The 25,626-nt window shown below is 40.9% G+C and overlaps 1 protein-coding gene across 3 annotated transcripts in view; it reads right to left on the bottom strand.

The window, feature by feature from the left end:
* slc22a15 (solute carrier family 22 member 15) overlaps positions 1-25,626 on the bottom strand; it is a 79,887-nt gene that overhangs the window by 49,297 nt on the left and 4,964 nt on the right. For all 3 annotated transcript variants that reach the window (XR_006314884.1, XM_043712293.1, XM_043712294.1), the window contains exons 2-4: positions 13,689-13,821; positions 10,374-10,538; positions 8,767-8,896 (exon numbers count right to left, since the gene is read on the bottom strand). Coding sequence is in view for 2 of the 3 variants with exons in the window: in XM_043712293.1 (XP_043568228.1) it covers positions 8,767-8,896; positions 10,374-10,538; positions 13,689-13,821 (428 nt within the window). In the remaining variant the exon portion in view is untranslated. The remainder of the gene's footprint in view (positions 1-8,766; positions 8,897-10,373; positions 10,539-13,688; positions 13,822-25,626) is intronic.

Genomic DNA, 25,626 nt, shown 5'->3' on the forward strand with positions numbered 1-25,626 from the left:
CTGGTGGTTTGGCCCACTTTCTAGTTGTGTGTTTAGGTTTCCTGGGGTTGGTGATGTCATTTCCTGCTGTGACATCATTTCCAATTCTTCTTCTCAAGGGGTGGTAAATGGGATCCAAGTCAAGTTGTGTGCTGACAGAATTCCAGTTGGAATGCCATACTTCTAGGAATTCTCATGCATGTCTCTGTTTGGCTTGTCCTAGGATGGATGTGTTGACCTGGTCAAAGTGGAGTCCCTCCTCATCTGTATGTAAGGATACGAGTGAGAGTGGGTCATGTCTTTTTGTGGCTAGTTTTCTGTCTGTTCGTCCAATGTTTGTTACAGTTCTTATAAGGTAGTTTGTAAATAATGTAGGAGTGTGTGTTTAGGGTTTCTGGACGTGTTTTGTCTGCTTGTTTGGGTTCGTTGCTGAGAAATCGGTGGACTGTGTTCATTGGCTGCCCATTCTTTATGAATAGATTGTATAGGTGATTTTCCTCTGCTCTTCGGCGTTTCTCTGTGCTGCAGTGTGTGTTATGGCTCATTGCAATAATGTTTGTGGGTGTTGGGATGATTGCTTTTGTAGTTTGGCATTTGGTCAGTGTCTGTTGTTTTCCTGAAGACGCTGGTTTGAAGTTCCCAGATCACTGGCTGTTCCCCACACTGAAAGACAACCAGCTCACAAAATAAACCCAGCAAACCATCAGACAGACAGTCGCACCACCATGAAGCAGGAAAAAGGAAGGAAACACACTCAGTACACAAGAAAGGAAAGCACTAGAACGATAAAAACATTGTTATCCTACCTGCAGACAAACGGCAATTGACAGTCATTTTGAATCAGAGACTGCACTGAGAAAGCAAACACACTACTACTTGCAGATACCAACACTTACCAACAAGTGGCAATAGACTCAACCCCACAACTAGAGAACCGAATCACAGCTCTACTCAAAAAATTTCAGAAATCTGAAGAAATAAATAACTGATTTCCAAAAAATGAAACCAGACAGATCCAACACACAATGCTTCTACAGATTATCCAAAATGCACAAACCAGGAGCTCCCTCCAGACCCATAGTCTCGCTACCTCAAACACCAACTTATAGACTGGTCACGGAGCTACACCAAAGACTTAAAACACTTACTAGAAGACTCATACCACTTCATCCACTCCACCCAAGAATTTCTGAAGACCAAAGACACCAAGATAAAAGAGGATGAAATAATGGTTTCCTTTGATGTAACAGCCTTGTTCACATCCATCAACATCAACCTGGCAAAGGAAACACTGACTACATTATTAGAAGAACCAATAACACATACACCAAACACCACCAACTTCATCAGCAAGGACAATATTGCCAAACTAGTGGACCTATGCCTTACCACCCACTTCAACTTCAACAATAAAACTTACAGACAAACTAACAGAACACCCATGGGATCTCCAATAGCTCGGTTCGTAGCAGATATAGTAATGCAGAGACTCGAACAAATAGCTCTGCCAGCCAGCCAATCCAAACTTTTGGTCCGCCATGTGGATGACACCTTTGTCATCACCAAACTAAACAAATTAGAGGAAACATTTAAGACCATCAATAATACCATTACTGGCATAAAATTCACTAAAGAGGAGGAAAACAACAACAAACTGCCATTCCTAGATGTCACAGTAGAGCGAACAGCCAACGGGGAAATTCAAACCAGCGTCTACAGAAAAACACCACATATGGACCAAATATTGAAATACAGAAGCAATCATCCCAACACCCACAAACGAAGCTGCATCAGAACATTATTCCAATGAGCCACCACACACTGCAGCACAGAGGAACTGTGAAGAGCAGAGGATAATCACCTAAACCGTGTATTCAAAAAGAACAGGTACCCAATGAACACAGTCCGCGAATTTCTCAGCAACAAACCCAAACAAGCAGATAAAACACGTCCAGAAACCCTAACCAAAGACATCTCGGAAACGACTGCCAGACTACTCCGACCCCTTGGTATCATGTAGCCCACAAACACACCAACATAATAAAACAGCAGCTAATGAACGTGAAAGACAACAAGCAAAACGAACGTCATTTGCAAAATACCGTGCAAGAACTGTAACAAACACTACATTGGGCAAACAGGCAGAAAACTAGCCACCAGGATACATGAACATTAACTAGCCACAAAAAGACACTACCCTGTCTCACTAGTATCCTTAAATACAAATGAGGAAGGACAACTTTGACTGGTATAACACATCCATCCTTGAACAAGCCAAATAGAGACATGCACGAGTTCCTAGAAGCTTGGCATTCCAATCGGAACTCTGTCAACAAACACAGTGACTTGGAACCCATTTATCTCCCCTTGAGAAAAAGAACGGGAAATGACATCACCAACCCAAGAAAACCTAAACACAAATAGAAAGCGGGCCATACCACCAGTGCTTCATCCAGAGGCTCACTGATGATGTTACCTAATATGATAATGAAACATCTGAAAACAAACCTTCCAGCTCAGCAAGCAAACCTATCCAGTAAATAATCTTAGATTAAATCTTTCATCTTTTACAATGGGATATGCTGGTTTCAGTCCTTTGATATATAAATCCCAGAATGTCTTTTAAATTACATTCCCAAGATAGCTCAGCTTTTCTAGCATTAGGTGTGTAGTCTGTCTGTGTGCCAATGTTGAGTCAGACTGACAAACACTCGGCATAGCTTTACAGAGTTTTACATGAATTCATGCAGTTTTTGAGCAAAATAAAATGTAATTCTGCAACAATAAATTCACCCCATAAACTTATATGTGTGCACGTGTAGAAGTGGCAGAGTGAGTGTGCACGGACATGATAAAGTGTGTGTGTAAGCTTGGTTGAGTGAGTGAGAGTGTGTGACAGGCTGTGCGTCTGTGAGAGGGTGTGTGTCTGGGTGTGAGTACAAGGGGTGTGTGTGCTTAAGAGAGAGAGAGTTTGCATGGGTGTGTGTGAGAGTGGGAGAGTGGGAGAGAGAAAATAATGCAGTGGGGTCACCTGTAATGTGACATGAGCCCAAGGTCCCAGCTGAGGCCATTCCCATGGGTACCGAACTTTGCTATCAACCTCTGCTCAGCTACTCTGCGTTGTTGCCTGTCCTAAAGTCAGCCTTGGAGGATGGTCACCCGAAGGTTAGAGGCTGAATGCCCTGGAACACTACTGCCTGGTGATTGTTGTGTGGTCCATTCATCCGTACGCGTAGTACGATTTCGCCAATGTACCATGCCTCAGGTGATCCTTGCCTGCAGCATATGAGATAGACCACATTGGCCGAGTCACATTGGAACTCACTGCGTACATGGTGGGAGGTCTCCCCACGTGTAATGGTGTTACATATCAAATAACAGAAGCCAGCATATCCCATTCTAAAAGATGGAAGATTTAATCTAAAATTGTTTAATGTATCACATCTCCATGACACTGGACTCCTTTGGCTATAAATTGTGTAATCACGATCTTAATCTCTATAACCACCTGAAGAAGGAGCGGTGCTCCGAAAGCTAGTGCTTCCAAATAAACCTATTGGACTATAGCCTGGTGTTGTACAATTTTTAACTCTCTCTCCACAGACACTGTCAGACCTGCAGAGTTTCTCCAGCATTTTAGTGTTTATTTCAATCCAACTTGCCACTTTCTTTGGATTCAATGAGCTGTTTTTTTTCTGATCAGTGTTCTATGTGGGGCTTTGCCAAGAGCCCTATTAAAAATCCATGAACATCACATTAAACATGCTTCCATCATTGATCAAATAATTCAATCAAGGTGGTCAAACATACTCTTACCTTAATAAATCCGGGCTGATGTTCAATTTATCCATGCCTTTCTAAATGGCGATTCATACAGTCAAAATATTTTCCAATACCTTTGTTTCCATTGCCAAGGTAAGGCTGACTGACCTACAATTACTCAGGCTATCCCTTCTTCCCATTTTAAATTACTGTCCCATATTAGTAGTCCTCCAGGGCTATGCCTGCAGCCAGAGAGGATTGGAAAATGACAGTCAGCATCTCCTTTATTTCTCCCCTTTGCATTTGCAGATATATTTCATCTAGGCCTGGTTACATATTCACTTCTGAGGATGCCAAATTGTCACTCTGTTTACACTAGCCAAGATTTCACAATCCTTCTCCTCAGCTGCAATGTCTACTTCACCCATTCCTTTTGTGAAACATTCCAACTCCTGCTGCAAACCAAAAAGGCATCAGGAGCAGCTGTAAACGTACACTCAGCCCACACTGCAGGAGCTGAACATATACACAACTGACCCAAATGTCCTTTCAGTTGTCAAGCAGGAGCAACGGTGTTCTGAAAATCCCAGTTCTTCAACAGATTAACTAACTCACTTGATGGCGCTCTTAATGCGAGTCACTGTTTTGAGCACCAACATAAAGCAACTTTTAAATGTACTTATCATTCAAAATAGTGAAAAATGTGCTTAATGAAGGCCCTTCTGGCAGGTACAAGAACCATTAAGAGTGAACAGGAGCCTCCCAGGATAGACCAGCAATGAAAGAATAATCTTATAGAAAGCAGTACACATTAATAAATATTGCAAGATGGAGTAGGCCCATACATTCTGATGCTTCTCAAAGTCTTTTTGACAACATCTTCAAAACATTCTATTAAAAAACAATTTGTCAACATATTTCAGATTCATTTGAGAAATAATCAATCCTAACATAATTCTGTTTTCTTTTACTCCCTTCTAACAGTCTTCAGTTTGCACCTAAAACTTAATTTAGGTGCAAACTGTCAAATTGCAATTGACAAAATGACTTAGAAAGACAATTATCAGCATCTCTCATGTTGTGGGACTGACACTGCTTCTGTGGTGATGCAGTAAGTGCGCCACCTAGTGTTCCTCACAATCTTTGTGAAAATAAAGGCAAAGCATTCATTGAGAGCTGCGCCCACTCCCTTGGTCTCAATATTTTTTTTCCACTTAACAATGGAGTCCTGTAACAATGCAGTGTGATTTTAAAATTAGAGCTTGGCTATTCAGGGGTGACATCAGGACTGTGACACCTCCCTAGGGTAATGTGCTGGAAGCCAAGCCCCAACTGTTCTTGTTAAAGAAAAAAAGTTAAAGATTGTATCAAAGTTCATAAAATTCCCCAATTTCCTTGTCCTTTTCAACCCAGATTGACAGAAAGCACAGATAATGTTTTCTTAAAATAATTACCATTTCAATAATTACATAATTACAATAAATACAAATATTAGATTACAAATATTAGATCCTAGCTGCCCATAAACAATTATGAACTGGTGACATCATAACTCAAATGATCCCTTTATAAAGCAGCCCCTCCACACACACACACACACACACACACACACACACACACACACACACACAGATACATTGAAAGAAACATGGGTGTAATGGGAGATGTGAAAAACTGGGAAAGCAATTGATCCCTCTACATAGGGTTCACTGAAATTATACTTTTGACTTGTCAGGACCTGCTGTTCTTCCATCATCCTTCACCAGGCCCTTTCACTTAGTTGCAAGAGGCACAAGGCGACTGGCTCACGGCTATGAAAGCTTTGTCTTATATGTTAAAGGCCTCAGTTTATAGCAGCTGAAGATGGAAAATAAATTTGCCTTCTTCAGGCTTGAGGAGTTTTTTTACAGCCGAGAAAGGACAGCTCTTTCCTACCTGGAGGGGAGATGGCTTCTGACTGATCATTCACACCAGCTAAATGGGAGCCAATCACAAAGCTGTTGGCAGGGAGAATATCTTGCTGATTGTCAACACTACCTCGCAAACCAGCTACTTGCTGCTGGCCAAATCTCCTTTATTAACACCCCCAGGTTGAGAAACTAATGGAAAATCTAGTTGAAACTGGTTCAAAATTTCAACATTGAGATAGACGGACTTTGTTAGGTAAGGGAATTAAGGATAATGGATCCGAAGAGGGTAAACAAAGGTACAGGTCAGCCATGAACTAAATGAATGTTGCGATAGGCTTGAGGAGTTCTCAGTAATACGTCACAACTCATTAAATATATATTTAAAGACGACCAAACACTATTCATACTTTTAATACAAGTTCTGAACAGGAACTTGGGAATTAAAAGGTCTGTTAATTTGACATCTATGTATGTTATGGAACATAACAAATTTTTTATAAATTAAGCGCTTCAACCTCCATGCAGCAAGGATACATCCAAAATGGGTTAACTGCTTGCCAAGTTACATATACTTAATTGAGAATGTATCAAAATTATGGACCATCAGGTATTTTGACTTTCAAAAGGCATTTGACAATTTTCTTCACTGGAGCTTTTTTTGGCTGAGGTAAAAACTCTTGCAACAAAAAGCGAAAAGTGTAAAATGAGACAGAAATAAGCAAATAGGAAATGAATTGCATTGCTGTCAGCATCAACAGCCAAAAGAAAAGCCTGGAAATTTTTACTCTCATTTACAAATGACAAAGGTATGAACAACAGTCACTTGCTACTACAGAATATGATTATTGCTGCAGGAAGAGACATATTGCCAAAACATTTTGTATTGCACTCATCAGGACTAAGGAAAGAAAGACAATTTTCAAACCATCAAAACAACTTATACTACAGGAGAAAAGGAGAAAATTGGTTGGAATGTCGACTCCCATTGGTCATGGTGTCACTATGATGAAAGCAATGGGAACTAAAGACTCTCCAAGCTCTCTGGTAATTTAAAAATGGTGCTAGGCTTGAACATATTTAGAGTCTGAACAGAATGAATTGCCTGTGAATGTGTTTCTAGCAATTGTAAATAACTCACATTATGAGTGACCACAGATTCTAAGTGAGTTACTGGGATTAAATTATACAGGCAGGTTGCGTTGACCAAACTTGCATTCCCTTGATTATAGAAAATGAAGGACTTATCTGTTTGGGGTGTTAATTAACTAATTAAGGAATTTGACAGGCTAAGGAGAAACTATTTCCTCTGCTAAGGTTCAGAAAAAGAATGCATAACCTTAAATTAGAGCAAGCTGCTCAGGGATTATGCCAAGGGACATTTATTCACAAGGAAGTGAAGATAAAGATCATACAGAATATCACCACTAACACAGACTAGATTCATAAAGCTGAGAAAAGGCCCTTCGGCCTATTGAGGTTTGCAGAGACATTACCACTCGAAGTGCACTAATCCCAGTTTCCTGCACTTGTCTCATATCCATGAATGTTGTGATATTTGAAGTATTCATCCAAATTTTCTTTTAAGGTTGTAAGGTTTCAGGCCTCCACTACCTTCTTAGGCAGTGTATTCCAGATTCCCACCATTTTTTCCCCAAATCCCTTCTGAATCCCCTGCCCCTTATCCTAAAACTATGCCCTCTTGTGATTGACCCTTCAACCAAAGTAAACAGCCACTGTCCCTTCACCCTGTCCATATTCCTCATAATCTTATGCCCCCTTAGTCTTCTCTGCTCTAAAGAAAACAATCTCAGCCTGTCTAGTCCCCTTTATTCTCAATTTCTCCATCCCAGGCAAAATCTTGGTGAACCTACTCTCTACTCCCTCTAGTGCCATTACATCCATGCAGTTGGACCAAATGGCCTGAATTTTATTTAACTTAAGAAAGTCGACCATGGCCGAACTGAATGGTGAAACATGCAGGAAGAACTAAACTCTCTACAAGTAGCAGGGTCAAAAGTGGTGGTGCTGGAAAAGCAGTCAGGCAGCGTTTGAGGAGAAGAGTTGATGTTTCGAGCATAAGCTCTTCATCAGGAATCTCCTGCTTCTCAGATGCTGCCTGAGCTGCTGTGCTTTTCCAGCACCACACTTTCTGACTCTGATCTCCAGCATCTGCAGTCCTCACTTTCTCCTCTCTACAAGTAGCACTTAGCAAGTGCTAGTGTCACATTGTAATCATGTACAGATTTGTTATTGTCTATTCTCAAATGGCATAACTCATTTTTCAAAATTATCTACTACTTCAATTTTCATGAAATATTTCACTTGCATTTTTTGCTTGATGTTTCCTCTCATCTTTCTTTATCTTAACTCTTTTCTTATTGCCTCATTTATCTTTGAATAATTCCCAACCTCCGAATATCCTCAAAGGTGCTAATTCCTGTTGCGGGAAGATGAAGGGAGGAACTCAACGAGCCAACTGAGTTAGGGTTACAGATGGTGTCAACCTCAAAGCAAGTATTCAGTATTCTGGCCTTTTCTACCACAATTCTGCTCACATACAGTTCATCACTGTTTTCTCATCACATTCACAAATGTGTTTCAGACCCAATCTTACAAGAGCTGACTAAAGTTAGGAAATATTGTGAAATCTAGTAGTCCTAAAGTACACACTACAAATCTCCACATCTGCTTTTATTATCAATGTTGGCTCTGACATCTAATACTGTGGGTAAACCTCTCAATGACTATGCCCTATTAATACAAAGGTTTGTAAAGCATGAAACAATTATTTCAACTGAAACCAGCACAAGCTCAACAAGGATAACATTAATAATTTCCTCAAGAACTCAAGGTGAGAAATGTCACAATTAAAAAGGAGTTTAAGCTGAACAGTGCACGTATATTTGTCATTATAATTAAATTTACTCCAATTGTGCTTGTATCCAATTTATTCATGATCATGTGGTGGACTCTTAACTGCCCTATGGGCAATTAGGGACGGGCAATAAATGCTGGCCCAGGCAGAGATGTCCTTATCCTGTGAATGAATAAAAAAAACATTCTGCACTATAAGCAACATCCATTAGATTTCTTAGGAATTTAAGAACGAACTTACATGAAAAGAAGGAAAAACAGCACTCCAGGACAATTGGCTACAGCAGCAAGAGTACGCCAATTCCTGATGTAATAGCCAATAACAGAGAAAGCAACAATTCCAACTGCAAACACTAAATTGGTGAGCGATCCTAAATTAAAAGAAATAAAATACAATAAATCAAAGAATTAGAGAAAGGTACTGCACATTAACTGGTGTCAATCACCTCGACATGTTCTGTGCAAGAACAACTCAGCTAATCCCACTACTCTATTCTTTCCCCTTACCCTTAAAATATTTACTCTCTTCGAGTGTATGTCCAATTTCCTTGTGAAAACAGAGATCAAACCTGCCTCTACCACACTCAGGAAGTGCATTATGACGCTTATGTACTGCTTTAAAAAAAACATGTAGCAATTGGTTCTTTACTGGTATCAGCAGCAAGCTTTTGTGTATTTAAATAGAAAAGATTATTTATTCAAGCCTTCATCCTAAAAGGATGATTGTATATCACTTACTCAGCATTCTCACACATTCACCAGACGATAATTTGGCTTTACAAGTGAAAAAGAAAAGAATAATTCAAAATTTAGTGCTTGGATCTTGGGAAAAATATGCATTCCAGTCCCAGTGAAGAAAATCTTTGAATACTGTAGTGTGGTCTAGGTTAATTCAAAAGCCAAAGTTGTAAATCAGGATCAGTGCAGGATTCAGTGATGCTATGACCATCCACAGTCATTCAATCAACAGCTTTGCAAAAAGTCCAAAGGTCCCCTGACACTTGACAGCTATTATAGCCTCAGGAATGCCCATTTTTAGAAATAAAGACAGTTTAGAACATTCTATATTGAATACAATCTTGTTTACAGTTTTATGACATGGCCTTACTATATATGAGATAACATAGGTATATAATGATCCATCTAACCTACATCCCACAATCTAGATTAGAGTGGTGCTGGAAAAGCACAGCAGGTCAGGCAGCATCAGAGGAGCAGGCAAAAGCCCTTCATCAGGAATGAAATGGAATGGTCTGCATCCCACAGTCCCTCTCACCATCAAGTGCAGAAATAAGGAAGATTAAAGGGACACTGCTCTCTACATGCTGAAAATGTGTTGCTGGAAAGCGCAGGTCAGGCAGCATCCAAGGAACAGGAGAATCGACGTTTCGGGCATAAGCCCTTCTTCAGGAATCTGAAGAAGGGCTTATGCCCGAAACGTCGATTCTCCTGTTCCTTGGATGTTGCCTGACCTGCTGCGCTTTTCCAGCATCACATTTTCAGCTCTGATCTCCAGCATCTGCAGTCCTCACTTACTGCTCTCTACATGGTTAACAAAAAAAATTATTCAGAGTGTCCAACTGCAGCATTGCAAATCACTTCATGTTAATAGCTACAGGTACAATATCAGTCTGCACACCAGCCAAGGAAAAAAAAATGAAACTAAAGGTAAAGCATCAGAGAGATAGGAGTGTAAGACTGAAATGAACCAGAACAAACAACTTGCCTAATCCTGGAGCTGATGAATAATGATCCTGGTCTCTCCCCTGCTAGTTAAGTATAGCATGAAAAGGAAGATAATAAGAAGCAAAATGATGAAGATATCGATCTTGCTACAAGGCTACCTACCTGTCAAAGCCCAATAGGATTTTCCCACAAATTCCTGTGTAAGTACAAAAGCCACCAGGGACATCCCACCATTCACAAGTCCAACAAGAAGTCGTGTAACTGCAAAGACTTCATAGTTTGGAGCAACTGCTGTAATAAATCCAAAGACCACATCAAGGAACAAGCCTGAAAGGAATAAAAAAGTTGACAGCTTGAAGCATTTCATTGATGACACCAGGTCATTCAAAAATCAAGTAGCCCATAGTTATGCAAACAGACCAATTTCTGAACTAGCTATAGGGGATTGTGTTACCTGTGCGCAGTCCATCTTTTCCCTGCATGTTCTCGTAAAGGATGGAATAGCTTAACCAAGACTTGAACATTGTGAGTAGTTCATCTGAGTCATGGGGAAAGGATTTATTATCAACTGCCATCTACTTCTGACATCCTGTAAAGGGAGCACTGGCTATAACTAACTCAACATTACCCAGATATATTATTCTACCCTCTTGAAGGTATGCTGTGTTCTTTCGGTTGAAACATCTATAAATTAACCAGCGAACACCAATTCATCAGAGGAACCATGGCAACCTTTTTGCAAAATTAATAATGACCAAATTTGTCATTCATGCATATCTGCTCATATCCTAAATAAAAGATAGTTACAGCATTTGGTTCTTATGTCATGGTTTAAATTCGCTCCCAACTTAAGTTCATGGCGGAAAGACAGATTTTCATTAAGTCATCCAAATTTCAGATGAAGCAGAAACCACACCCACATGTGCCACAATATTTATCCTATGTCTGGAGAAGGGAGTGGTGGAGATGGAGTTTAACAGAATGCCTTTAGCAAGCTTTCCTACCAAACCCAGCCAAAGAGATGTACAGCATTGAAACAGACCCTTCCGTCCAACCAGATATTCCAACCCAATCTAGTCCCACCTGCCAGCACCCAGCCCATATCTCTCCAAACCCTTCCTATTCATATACCCATCCAGATATCTTTTAAATGTTGCCATCGTACTAGCCTCCACCACTTCCTCTAGCAACCCATTCCATACACGTACCAGCCTCCGCGTGAAAACATTGCCCCTTAGGTATTTTTGATATCTTTCCCCTCTCACCCTAAACCTATGCTCTCTAGTTCTGGACTCCCCCACCCCAGGGAGAAGACTTGGTCTATCAACTCTATTCCATGCCCCTCACGATTTTACAAACCTCTATAAAGGTCACCCCTCAGCCTCTGTAGCTCCAGGGAAAACAGCCCCAGCCTGTTCAGCCTCTTCCAATAGCTCAAAACCTCCAACCCTGGCAACATTCTTGTAAATCTTTTCTGAACCCTTTTAAGTTTCACAACATCCTTCCGATAGAAAGGAGACCAGATTTGCATGCAATATTCCCAACTCCTGTACTCAATACCCTGACCAATATAGGAAAGCATACTAAGCGACTTCTTCACTATCCTATCTACCTGCGACTCCACTTTCAAGGAGCTATGAACCTGCACTCCAAGGTCTCTCCAGTCATATCATTTCTTTCAGACTTAAGCTAACAGCTGGATTATTTACAATTAAGAACATGAATAAAATAGCTGCGTTTACCTAAATATGAGAACTGGCTAAATTGCAAAATGAAAATTAACTGGCTGTTATATTTTCCAGGAATTCCTGAGGATGTGAAATGTACTTTATAAATGCAAGCTTGTCCTTTCCATCTAGAATTACACAGGAGAAGGACAACATAATTACTGGTGGTGCAGATATATGGAAAATAACAAAGGGAAGAGCTTTCAGAGACTCTCCATAGTACAATGTGACTTGTAATCCCTACCTCAGTCCACTGAGTAAATGTCAATTCTAGAAGCAAAGATGCTAAGAAACGTCTGCGCTGCACATTTCAAAGGCCTACAATTTGCTGCCAATCGAGTTTAATGGTAAAACTTACCAGCTGCTTGTATATCATGCCGAAAGACTAGTTTAGTTAGGGCTCATCAACACATGCAATAATTTAAATTTCTGATTTTAAATCAACAAAGAACCCCCTTGCAACTTTAGCCAGTTAAAATATAATGCAATCATTTATAAACCCCGAGATGTTTTAAACTTGACAGTAACCAGACTATTCTGTTGACAAACATGCATTGCCTACAAAAATATAGTAAATTAAGAGGGTATTTCTTTTAAACACCTAGAGCCAAGTTTACATATCATCGTGAACTGAGATTAAAGAATCTGCAACTTTTTGAAATTCGTAAGGAATGCAACCGCCCTTTGAACTCTTGCCTTCATCCTTAAATACTCAGTGATTATGTCTGCAAACTCATCACACCTTGCATATATCCACATACAAATTCTAGAATCCACATACAAATCCAGGACAGATTTCGATCCTCCCTAACTCACTAAAATCAAGCAATGGAAGAAAATGCATAAGAACATATTACTATAAGTGTCAGTATTCAAGTTGCTGTGTTTTTGGAGGGATTTTTCAAGGGTTGACTTTTATGCCAAGTACAGAAGTGAACTATCAGCACAGAGGTGAATGATCATCTTGGTCACTCAACATAAATGCCAGTGCATCTTCACATCACAGCCCGTAAATATTTTTAATAAATCTGTTCAGATGTGTTATGACATTTGTTTGGGGTAGATGGGACTTGAACCCAAACTTTTGACAGTGGTAGGAACACTACTACTGCACCACAAGAGCTCTCCATCCCACGCTTACTCTTTTTCATCCAGTTGGAACATTGCAGTAAGATAGATATGCATGTGTGAAGTGAACAATGGAGTAAACTAATGAGTATAGCATGTTATGTCTGACATTGCATCTCAATAATATGCAAGATATTGATTTCTGGGGCCAAAAACAGGTTGTTTTACATGTTTACTGCAAATAAAACTATTTTGACATCTGTGCCCCATAATCAAAATCCCCTTTTCTGGTTTTGTTGGCAGATAGCAAAAGACCTCAGATCAAACAGGCACATTTCCTTATGTGCAACACTCTCTGTCTTCACGCATTTCAGCTCATCTGCTACCAAAACATTAATTCATTCATGCTTTTGTTACCTCTAGACCTAACCATGCTTTCCAACCATCTGAACTCGGATCTCCTAGTCTGCCTTCCTGTCATATGTTGATTGATAACACTTCTGTGAAGCACACTGGGGCACATTATGTTAAACATGTTTTAGAAATGCAAGTTGTCGAAATCACAGTTCTTACATTTAATGAAATTGATGGAACAGCACAGGTAAAAATAGCTTTCTTTCATACTCCCTACAGGGTTAAAGAAAAATCTCAGAACAAGTTTAATATTGGCATTCAGCCTTACCTGTGAGGAAGATTGGTTTCCTGCCAAAGCGGTCAGACAAGGGCCCAAACAAAATGTTACCGATGAGTAGTCCAACGAAGAACAAGGAGCCAGCCAAGTTCACTTTGTATGCTTCCTGCCTGATTAAGTGCCACTATTGACATGTAAAAAGATCTGAAAGTTATTCTTCATGAAAATAAAGTCACCAGTTCATCAGTAAATCTGAAAATGACTGTAGTAGAGGGAAGGAAAGTATAAAGCAGGGAACAGCTTCCAGTCTGAAGAGAAGAGCAAAATCGAAGAAAATGCCACATTGAATGTTGGATGCATGAGATAGACTCAAACCAGCTAAAACTTATTTTTGTCAACAGAAAACCTGAAACGTTTAGCAAGTTGGATTGTATTTAAGTTGTCTTGGCCACTTTTGGGTGTTAAGTAACCTTTGACAAATATTTAGATGTGCACTTGCAATGCCAAGGCAGACAAGGCCATGGGCCAAGTGTTGGAAAATGGGATTAGAACAATTCAATGAATGCTTATGATTGGTGCAGAAATGATAAGACGAAGGGCCTATTTCTGTGCTGGAGATCTCTATGAATCAGCTCAGAGAACCTTCTCTCAAATGCTTCAACTGCAAGTGCATCCTTCTTGAATTAAGGAAACCAAAACTGCACATAACGCGAGGTCTCACCAACGCCCAACATGAGATTTCCACAATTTTAAATTTAATTCCCATAACAAAAAAAAACTAACATTCCAGTTGCCTTCCTAATTACTTGCTGCATCATTACCTTAGCTTTTTGTGGTACAAATACACCAAATCCCCCATCCTACAGCATTGTGCAGTTATTCTCCATACAGCATTGTGCAGTTATTCTCCATTTAAACAACATTCTGGTTTTCTATTCTTCCCATTGAAGCAGACAACCTTATATAATAAATCCATCTGCAAACTTTTCACCCACTCACTTAACCAAACTACATCCATTTTATAAACTGTGTCCTTTATCACAACCTGTTTTCCTATCTGTCTGCACCTATTTGCATCATCAGCTTTACTGTGAATTAATTAATCCTGTCTTATTACATGTTAGCAGATCAAAAACATTACATTCCCCAGTGTCTGTGGGTTTCCTCCCAGTTCAAAGATGTGCAGGTTAGGTGGACGGTGTTATGGACCAGGCCAGCACCCTGAAAACACTTCAAGAAAGTACCCCAGACCCTACTTTTGCAAGTTGTTTTAAGAAGGTGGAAAGCAGATATTCCAGGAGTGATGCAACTGGTCAAACCACTTAATTTCAAACAAAACAGAATTTATTTGGAAGATTACTGAATGAAACACAAACAAAAGAAAACAGAATACAGAATATCTTAATCTATCCGAAAACCCAACAGATTATCCCAAATTAATGATGTTGTTCCAAATACTTACAACAATCCCCATCAACACCCCTTAGCACAAAAAGTAAAATCAAACACAGGGTCTTACAGGAGAGGGGGGGGTGGTAGCATGAAATACCCTCGTCCATGTAGCTGTTTCTTGGCTCAGCAGCCTCAAACTGCTTGACTGCTTTCAGTGAAAAGCCAGATTGCCAAAACCAAATCAAACCAAAGAAAAGCTGAGCTGGGAGAACTGACCACTTCCCTTTCATTGTACAAGTATTTCTTTTAAAAAATTGGAAACCTGAGGCTGCATCTGTTCGCTACAATTAAACTGGCCCTAAAACCCTTCAAACTTGGACTTTTCAGAGTCTGTATCTTTCACGACCTCTGAACAAAAAAACCAAGGACAGCATAACCTTGTTAAAGGAGCAGCTTCATCACAATTGGCCATGCTAAATTGCCCGTAGTGTTCAGGGATGTGGATTAGCCGTGGAAAATACAGGGTTAGAGTATGGGAGTGGGTCTGGGAGGGATGCTCTTCAGAGGGTTGGTATGAACTTGATGGGCTGAATGGTCTGCTTCCACACTGTAGAGATTCTGTGATTCGATAATGATTTTCAGAACAGAGTAAGAGGCATTTGGATGGGTATATGAATAGGAAGGATTTGGAGGGATATGGGCCGGGTGCTGGCAGGGGGACTAGATTGGGTTGGGATATCTGGTCGGCATGGACGGATTGGACCGAAGGGTCTGTTTCCATGCTGTACTTCTCTATGACTCTAAACTGTTCTATATTCACTCTCTCAACTCATCCTCAAGGCTATCTTTGTCAATTTGATTTGTCCAAAGTCTATTAAGATTACCCAGAATTACTGCAGTCTTTTTCTTAATAATTCTTATCATTTCTCGAATTGTTCTCTGCCTTACTGTCGGAAGACCAATCAACCACACTTACTAGTGATTTTGTTCCCTTGCTATTTCTCATCTCCATCCAATCTGATTCTACATCTTGATTTTCCAAGTCATGATCATTTCTGACTACTGTACTGATCTTGTCTTTTATTAATAAGTACCCTCAGCACTGATCTATGCAGAATTCCACTAGTTATTGTTTGCCAACTTGAAAATGACCCATTCACCTTGGCTCTACTTCCTGTTGGATAAACAGAAATTGCTGGAGAAACTCAGCAGGTCTGGCAGCACTAGACAGAAGACTGAAGAAGGGATAAAAGCATGTCATAATGTGCTGTATAAAAAAATTATGTCAGAGAAAATTTTAAGCAATTTGGTGGGGGAGCGATGTGTGAGCATGGATAGTGGATTGGTTAATCAACAGGAAGCAGAGAAGTAAACACACAGCAAAGAACTGTGGATGTTGGAAATGTGAAACAAAGACAATTTGCTGCAGAAACTCAGCAGGTCATGCAGTATCTGTGAAGAGAAAATAGAGTTAATGTTTCAGGTCCAGTGACCCTCCTTCAGAACTAATTAAATACATATGACCATTTGATCTTCACAAAGGAGGTCACGAATAAAATCTGAAAACTGTTGGGAAACACATGATCCACTCAGAGAGGAGGTCTGACAGTATTTACAGGGAAATGGTGCTGGGGAATTGACAGGATTCAAAGGTGACAAATTATCAGAGTCCAATAATCCACATCACAGAATACTTACGTGGCCCTAGAAATAGTGGGTGCATTGGTGGCCATCCTTCGAAATTCTATAGACTCTAGAACATGGGTTGGAGGGTAGCTAATATAACCACACTACTTTAAAAAAAGTGCAGAGAAAACAGGGAATTACAAACTGACAGTCTGATATCAGTAAGAGGGAGCTATCCCTACAGCGTGGAATCAGATCTAACAGTATTACAGTCGAATAAAGGCAACTACAGGGACATGAGAGAGGAGCCTAGCAGAGAAGGCAGTGGAACAGCAATGGCAGGAGTTTCTGGGAGTAATTCAGGAATTACAGCAAAAATACATTCCAAGGAAAAAGAAGCATACTAAAGGGAGGATGAGGCAACCACGGTTAACCAGGGAAATCAGGGACAGCATAAAAGCAAAAGAGAAAGCATATAATGTAGCAAAGGGCAATGGGAAGCCAGAGGATTGGGAAGCTTACAAAGACCGACAACGGACAACAAATAAAGAAATAAGGAGGGAGAAGGTTAAACATGACAGTAAGCTAGCCAATAATATTAGAAAAAGACTGCAAGAGTTTCTTTAGATAAATAAAGGGCAAAAGAGAGGCAAAAAGTGGATACTAGACCACTGGAAAATGACACTGGGAAAGTATTGAGGAACTGAATAAGGACTTTGTGTCAGTCTTCACAGTGGAAGACACGAGTAATATCCCAAAAATTCAAGAGAGAATAGGAGGAGCAGAGATGAGTACAGCAACCATCACCAAGGAGAAGGTGCTAGAAGAACTGAAAGGTCTGAAAGTGGACCAGTTGAACTACATCCCAGAGTTCTGAAGGAGACAGCTGAAAAAATAATGGAGGCTTTAGTAGAGATCTTCCAAGAAACGCTGGAGTCAGGGAGGGTCTGAGAGGATGGAAAATTCTGAATGTAACCCCCCTGTTTAAGAAGGGAGTAAGACAAAAGATGGGAAATTAGAGATTGATTGGTCTGACCTCAGTCATTGCTAAGATAATGCAATCCATTGTGAAGGATGAGCTTCTGAATACTTGGAAATGCATTGCAAAATAGTGCAAAGTCACCAAATCTGGCAAATTTGTCTGACTTGCCTGACAAATCTGTTAGAATTCTTTGAGGAAGTGATGAGCAGGTCAGACCAATGAGAGCCAATGGATGTTATCTATTTGGACCTCCACAAGGCGTTTGAAAAGGTGCCGTACAGGAGGCTGCAGAGTAAGACAAGGGCCCATGGCTTCACAGGCAAGGCACTAGTACGAATAGAGGATTGGCTGTCTGGCAGATGACAGAGTGGGGATAAAAAAGTCCTTCTCAGGATGGAAGCCAGTGACTACTGGGAGCACAATTTTTCACTTTATATATTAATGATCTGGATGAAGGAATTAAGGGCATTCTGGCTAAGTTTGCATATGATATAAAGATAGGTAGAGGGGTAGGTAGCATTGAGGAGGCAGGGGCCTGCAGCAAGACTTGGACAGGATAGGAGAGTGAGCAAAGAAGTGGCAGATGGAACATAACATGGGAAAATGTGAGGTCATGCATTTTGGTAGGAAGGATAGAGGCATGGACTATTTTCTAAATGGGGAGAAAATTCAGAAATCTGGAGTGCAAAGGGACTTGGGAGTTCTAATCCAGATTTCTCTTAAGGTAAACTTGCAGGTTGAGTCGGTTGTCAGAATGGCAAATGCAATGTTGTCATTCATCTCGAGAGGATGAGAATATAAAAGCAGGATATACTTCTGAGACTTTATAAAGTTCTCATCAGACCAAATTTAGAGTATCGTGAGCAGTTTTGGGCCCCATACCTCAGGAAGGATATACCGGTCCTGGAGCAGGTCCAGAGGAGGTTCACACGAATGATCCCAGGAATGAAAAGCTTAACATATGAGGAACTTGTGAGGGCTCTTGGACTACACTCGATGGAGTTTAGAAGGATGAGGGCAGATATGATTGAAACTTACAGAATACTGAATGGCCTGAACAGAATGGACATTGAGAAAATGTTTCCATTGACAGGAGAGATGAGAACCCGAGAGCACATCCTTACAGTAAAGGGAAGACCCCTTAGAATGGAAGTAAGGAGAAACTTCTTCAGTCAGAGAGTGGTGAATCTGGGGAATTCATTGCAACAGAAAGCTCCAGAGGCCAGGTCATTGAGTATATTTAAAACAGACATAGATAAGTTCCTGATTGCCAAGGGATCAAAGGTTACAAGAAAAAAGCGATAAAATGGGGTTGATAAACTATCAGCAATGACTAAATGGTGGAGAAGACTCGATGAGCCAAACAGCCTAAATTATGCTCTTACGGTCTGATGGAAAATGATAAGAGTCTATTTTAGAAGATTAAACAGCAGTCTACTTGGGTAACAGTATAGAATTAGACTGAATCAGCATGGATTTACAAACAGGAAATCGTACTTGAAAAATCTAATGGAATTTTTGGAGGATGTAAATAGTAGAGTTATCAGAGAGAACAAGTGGGTGTGGTTTCACATAAAAGAGGTGAGCATGTAAAATTAAAGCGTGTGCAATTGGGGGTAGTGTACTGACTAAATAGAGAATTGATTGTCAAACAGAAGAAAAAGATTAAGAACACAGTTACAGGAGTAGGCCATTCAGCCCCTCAAGACTGTCCCACCATTCAATAACACATGGCTGACCAGTGGCCTAACACCTTATGCCTGGCTTGAGCTCACATCCCTTGCTACCCTAACTTAAAAAAAAAACTGTCTATCTCAGATTTAAATTTAATAATTGAATTAGCATCAATCACCATTTGAGGAGGACTTCCAAGCTTCCACTACTTGTTGAGTGTAGAAGTGCTTGCTAATATCTCTCCAGAATAGCCTGGCCCTAATTCTCAAACTACATTCCCTATTTATAGAATCGCCAACCACTGGAAATAGTTTATCCTTATCTGTTTGTCTTTCTCTGTTAACATCCTGAAGAAATCAATTTGATCAACCCTTAACCTTCCAGGTTCCAGAGAGTAAAGGCCTAATTTGTTTAATCTCTCCTCGCAATTTAACCCCTAATTCCAGATATCATCCTTGTAAACTTGCATTGAACTCCCTCCAGAGCTAACATATCCGGCCCAAGGTGTGATGCCCAGATCTGCTCACAGTCTAAGAACCGAACAAATAGGTCATTTATCTCTCAGCCCCGACCCACAAGCCTCATTCCTGATGAAGGACTTATGCCCGAGACATCGACTCACCTGCTCCTCGGATGCTGCCTGACCTGCTGTGTTTTTGCAGCACCACACTCCGGGACTTTTTCCCCCTGGAGTATGATGTATATGTGGAATGAACTGCCAAAGGAAGATGCGGGTACAATTATAATATTTAAAAGATATTTGGATAGGTACATGAACATGAAAGGTTTAGAGGGACATGGGCAAAATGCATGCAAATGTTTAGTTTGGGAAACATATCGAACGTAGAATGTTATAGCACAATGCAGGCCCTTCAGCCCTCAATGTTGCGCCAACCTATGAAAATAATCTGATGTCCATCTACCTACCTACACCATTCCATCATTATCCATATGTATGTCCAATGCCCATTTAAATGCCCTTAACGTCAGCAAGTCTATTCCACGCCTCGACGACTCTGAGTGAAGAAGCTACCCCTAAATCTATCATCCCTCAATTTAAAGCTATGTTCCCTTGTGTTAGTCATCACCATCCGAGGAAAAAGCATCTAACAGTCCACCCTATCTAACCCTCTAATTATCTTATACGTCTTGATCAAGTCACCTGTCAACCTTCTTCTCTCCAACTAAAACAGCCTCAGTTCCCTCAGCCTTTCCTCATTAAGACCTTGCTTCCATACCAGGCAACATCCTAGTAAATCTCCTCTGAACACTTCCAAAGCTTCCACATCCTTCCTATAATGCGGTGACCAGAACTGCATGCAATACTCCAGGTGCGGCCTTACCAGTGTCTTCTACAGCTGAAGCATGGCCTCATAGCTTCGAAACACAATCCCCCTACCAATAAATGCCGATACACCACATACCTTCTTAACAACCCTATCAACCTGGGTGACAGCTTTCAAGGAGTTATGCATCTGGACACCGAGATCTCTCTGTTCATCTACACTGCCAAGAACTTTACCATTAGCACAGTACTCTGCATTCCTGTTATTTCTTCCAAAGTGAACCACCTCACACTTTTCTGCATTAAACTCCATTTGCCACTTCTTAGCCCAGCTCTGCATCTTATCTATGTCCCTCTGCAACCCACAACATCCTCCTGCACTATCCACAACTCTGCCTACCTTAGTGTCATCTGCAAATTTACTAACCCATCCTTCTACACCCACATCCGGATCATTTATAAAAATGACAAACAGCAGTGGCCCCACAACAGATCCTTGCAACACATGACTAGTAACTGAGCTCCAGGATGAAGATTTCCCATCAACCACCACCCTCTGTCTTCTTTCAGCTAGCCAAGTTCTGATCCAAACCGTTAAATCACCTTCATTCCCGAAACTCTGTATTTTGTGCAATAGCCTATTGTGTGGAACCTTATTAAATGCCTTACTGAAGTCCATATACACCACATCAACCGCCTTAACTCCATCCACCTGTTTTGTCACCTTCTCGAAGAACTCAATAACGTCAGTGAGACACGACCTACCCTTCACAAAGCCGTGCTGACTATCTCTAATCAAATTACTCCTTTCCAGATGATTATAAATCCTGGCTCTGAGAACCTTTTCCACCACCACACCCACAACTGAAGTAAGGCTCACTGGCCTGTAACTACCAGCATTGTTGCGAATCCCCTCCTTAATCAAAGGAACAACATTTACTATCCTTTAGTCTTCTGTCACTACTCCTGTCGACAATGATAGCATAAAGATCGAAGCCGAAGGCCTGGCCATGTCGTCCCTGGCTTCCCAGAGAAGCAGAGGATAAATCCCATCCGGCCCAGGGGTCTGATCTATTTTCAAATCTTCCAAAATTGCTAAAACCTCCTCTTTGTCAACCTCAATCCCATCTAATCTTGTAGCTCATAATCTCCGTATTCTCACTAATATTGCCCTTTTCCAAAGTGAATACTGATGAAAAATATTCATTAAGCACTTCCCCTATGTCCTCAGATTCCACACACAACTTACCACTACTATCTTCGATTGGCCCTAACCTTACTCCAGTCATTCTTTTATTTCTGATATACCGATAGATGGCCTTAGGGTTTTCCTTGATCCTATCTGCCAACAACTTCTCATGTCCCCTCCTGGTTCTTCCTACCCCTCTCTTTAGATCTTTTCTGGCTAACTTTTAACTCTCAAGCCTCCTAACCGAGCCTTCACGCCTCATCCTCACTTAAGTCGTCTTCTTCCTCTTGACAAGAGCTTCAACTTCTTTAGTGAACCATGGCTCCTTCTCTTGACAACAACCTCCTTGCCTGATGGGTATATACTTATCAAGGTCCCACAGTAGCTGTTCTTTGAATGAGCTCCACATTTCAAGTGTGCCCATACCCTGCAGTTTCCTTCCCCATCCTATGCATCCTAAATCTTGCCTAATCGTATCATAATTGCCTTTTCTCCCTGGATGCTGCCTGACCTGCTGCGCTTTTCCAGCAACACATTTCCAGCCCTGCAGTTTCCTTCCCCATCCTATGCATCCTAAATCTTGCCTAATCGTATCATAATTATCTTTTCCCCAGTTATACCTCTTTCCCTGCAGTATATACCTATCCCTGCCCATTTTTATTGTAAACATAACCGAATTATGGTCACTATCGCCAAATAACTCATCTCTAACACCTGGCCCGGTTCATTCCCCAGTACCAAATCCAATATGGCATCTCCCCTTGTTGGCCTGTCTACATACTGTGTCAGAAAACCTTTCTGCACACATTGAACAAAAACTGACCCATCTAAACTACTTGACCTATAGTATCCCAGTCAATATTGGGGAAGTTAAAGTTCCTCATAATAACTACCCCGTTACTCTCAATCCCATCAAGAATCATCTTTGGGATCCTAGATGGCAGCGACCCAGCAAGTCTGAGTCTATAGTGCTCCTCCCAAGCCTTGGGCAAAGTGGGTCACCCACCCCACCACACCAAATCATTCAAAATAGTTTTTAGTGTAATTAGTTGCTTAGTACTGCATTTAAACAATTTAATCTCCAGTAAAAATGACTAAAGGGAAGGGAGCCCGCAGCTCTCAGCAGGCAGGAACCCCTCCCCCACCCTCTCCAACTGCAGCAGAGGCGTCCGCAGCCGCCCTGGGGGACTTACCTACGGTGGCGAGCCTCGCGGAAATAATCTCAAAACTCGATGCGAAGATCGTGCCTTCATTGAAGAATCCCGGAGCTGATGGGACTCACTCTTGGCCGCGGTACAAAAGCACGATCAAGACATCAAGGAAATTGAGCGCCAAGTCGGAGGAGTGGAACTAAAGGCCGCGACCCCCGAAACTATAGCAGAATCGGCCGTGGATCGAGTCCGGTCTCTTGAACAGCGAGTCCGGACCTTGGAGAATCACATTTTCGAGGTCGTCGAAAAAATATTCGTTTGCTGGGTCTTCCCGAACAGGAAGAGGAAGACCAGCTTACAGCGTTCCTCGAGCAGTGGCTTCCACAGCTTTTAAATCTGGAGGCTGAATCAGGCCAGGTAAGGGTGGAATGAGCCTACCGGGTTACAGAGCATGGGCCCGGCTCGAACCAGCGCCCCCACCCAATCCTGTTCCGGCTGCAGAGCTATAAGGAGGCAGATGCTCTTAGAAGCTTCCAGAAATCTTGGGAAAGATCGCCAAACCATGATTTATAAAGGATCCAAGATTACGTTTTTCCAGGACTTTTCCCCAGCTCTGATCCGAAAGAGGAAGGCGTTTGATGAAGTGAAGTAGTGTTTAAGGGACTTAAATATTCAGTACTCCTTGCGCTACCCAGCGATGCTACGCTTTAACCATGAAGGGTCCGTGTATAACTTCGGATCGCCGGAAAAGGTCAAGGAATTTTTGGACTCTCTTAGATAAATTGTAAGAATTATTTGATTTGCTCTCCCCCCCCCCCGCCACTCCGGTTTACATCCCCTTTTTTTTATATTAATCCCTTTTTTTACCTGACTGTTTAATATTATCTTCGGAGGGTGGGGAGAGGGATTTATTTATTTGTTCTCTCCTTAATGATTTTCTCCCCTTTTTTTATATATATATAGGCCGGGGGGGGCTAGTTAATGTTGGTGGGGGGAGGTGGTTACCTTATCCAGTTTTATTTCTGTCTTTAGGAACAGGGTTGTTTTCCCCTGTTACTTTGTATTATTATGTTTAATTATTACTTGTTGAGGCTGTAATTTTATAGTTATATATGTTTATACATGGTATTAACATTACCAAATATATCCAGGTGTTGGTGTTGATGTGGGTGGGGGGCTCACTGTTAACTCTAGCTCTGTAGTAAATTTGAATTTTCTTCATCCTATCAAGGAGCTCCTGGGTCAAGGGTGGGGCACTGGTTGGGAGAGGATACGATGGACTGTTGGAAAGGAAGTGATACCCCCTGTGAAAAAGGGGGAAAATCTCCATTTAAATACGTTTTTTTATTTAGAAATAGTTTTTTATTATATCAATGTGAATGTATTAAAGAGCCTTTATTTTTGTAAATTTTATATGCTCTATGCTCGGGATGTTCTGGATAGGGTTTCCCCTCCCGAGGGGTCTCGGATTTGCCTGGATGATTATGGTTGATCAGTTGGTTAAGTGGTGCACCTGGAATGTCAAGGGGAGTAATTCACCAGTCAAAAGAAAGAAAATATTATCAAACCTCAAGAAAGAAAGGGTCGATATAACCCTCCTACAGGAGACACACTTATTGGATAAAGAACACTTGAAATTACGACAGGGTGGATTTGATCAGGCCTTTTTTTCTTCTTTCAGCTCAAAAAGCAGGGGAGTTGTTATTCTTATTCGGAAGAATTTCCCTTTCAAAATCCTAAATCAGATAAAAGACAAATCTGGATGATATATTCTGATTAAAGCGCTTATAAATGGAGAGGAATATGGGATCTTAAATTTGTATTGCCTCCCAGCACATCCTTTTAAATTTATAACGGAAGCCTTCTCAAAATTGATGGCTCTTGGTGCTCGTCATACAATTATAGGGGGAAATTTTAATTGTATTATGGACCCGGAAATAGATAGGATTCCCAAGAGTACTGCAGGAATATCTCCCAGATCTAGAAAACTGGTGGATTGGAACAAAGAATTAGGATTAGTAGATGTATGGAGATGCCTTCATCCACAGTGCAGAGATTTTTCTTTTTACTCCAAGCCACATAAATGTCATACCAGAATCGATGTTTTTTGCCACCTCGATTTTTTAAAATTCCATATCATCCTGTAAAATAGGCAGTATAGTAATTTCCTATCACGCTGCTGTATATATGGAAATCAAGGCGAGGAACAATGGGACATCCCCTCGGCATTGGCGTATGGACCCCTTTCTGATGAAAGATAGTAAATTTGTAAAGTACTTCTCTCAAGAATTTAAAACTTTTTTAGAAATTAATTCAGGTACAGCTAGCAACCCATCAGGGAGAACAACAGCGTCTGCTCGAAGCTCGCTTAAAAGCGGCTGAAACAGCATACGCTGACAGAGCTTCTATGATCAAATTACAAAGGATTACGGCCCTTAGGACAGCTCTAAACACCACGCTTACCCAAACGGCTAAGAGGGAAATATTATTTGCAAAACAAAGGTTATATGAATTTAGCGACAAACCGGGTAGATACTTAGCATTTCTCGTAAAGAAAAAGAAGGCCCCTCAAACTATCACGTCTATCAAGGAAAGTACGGGTATTCTGACTCAGGATCATAAAAGGATTAACGCAATCTTTAGAAAATGTTATTCTGATTTATATAAATCGCAGGATTGTGAAGACAGGA

This window comes from Chiloscyllium plagiosum, chromosome 22 (genome assembly GCF_004010195.1).
Source record: "Chiloscyllium plagiosum isolate BGI_BamShark_2017 chromosome 22, ASM401019v2, whole genome shotgun sequence".
In the NCBI taxonomy this organism is placed as follows: domain Eukaryota; kingdom Metazoa; phylum Chordata; class Chondrichthyes; order Orectolobiformes; family Hemiscylliidae; genus Chiloscyllium; species Chiloscyllium plagiosum.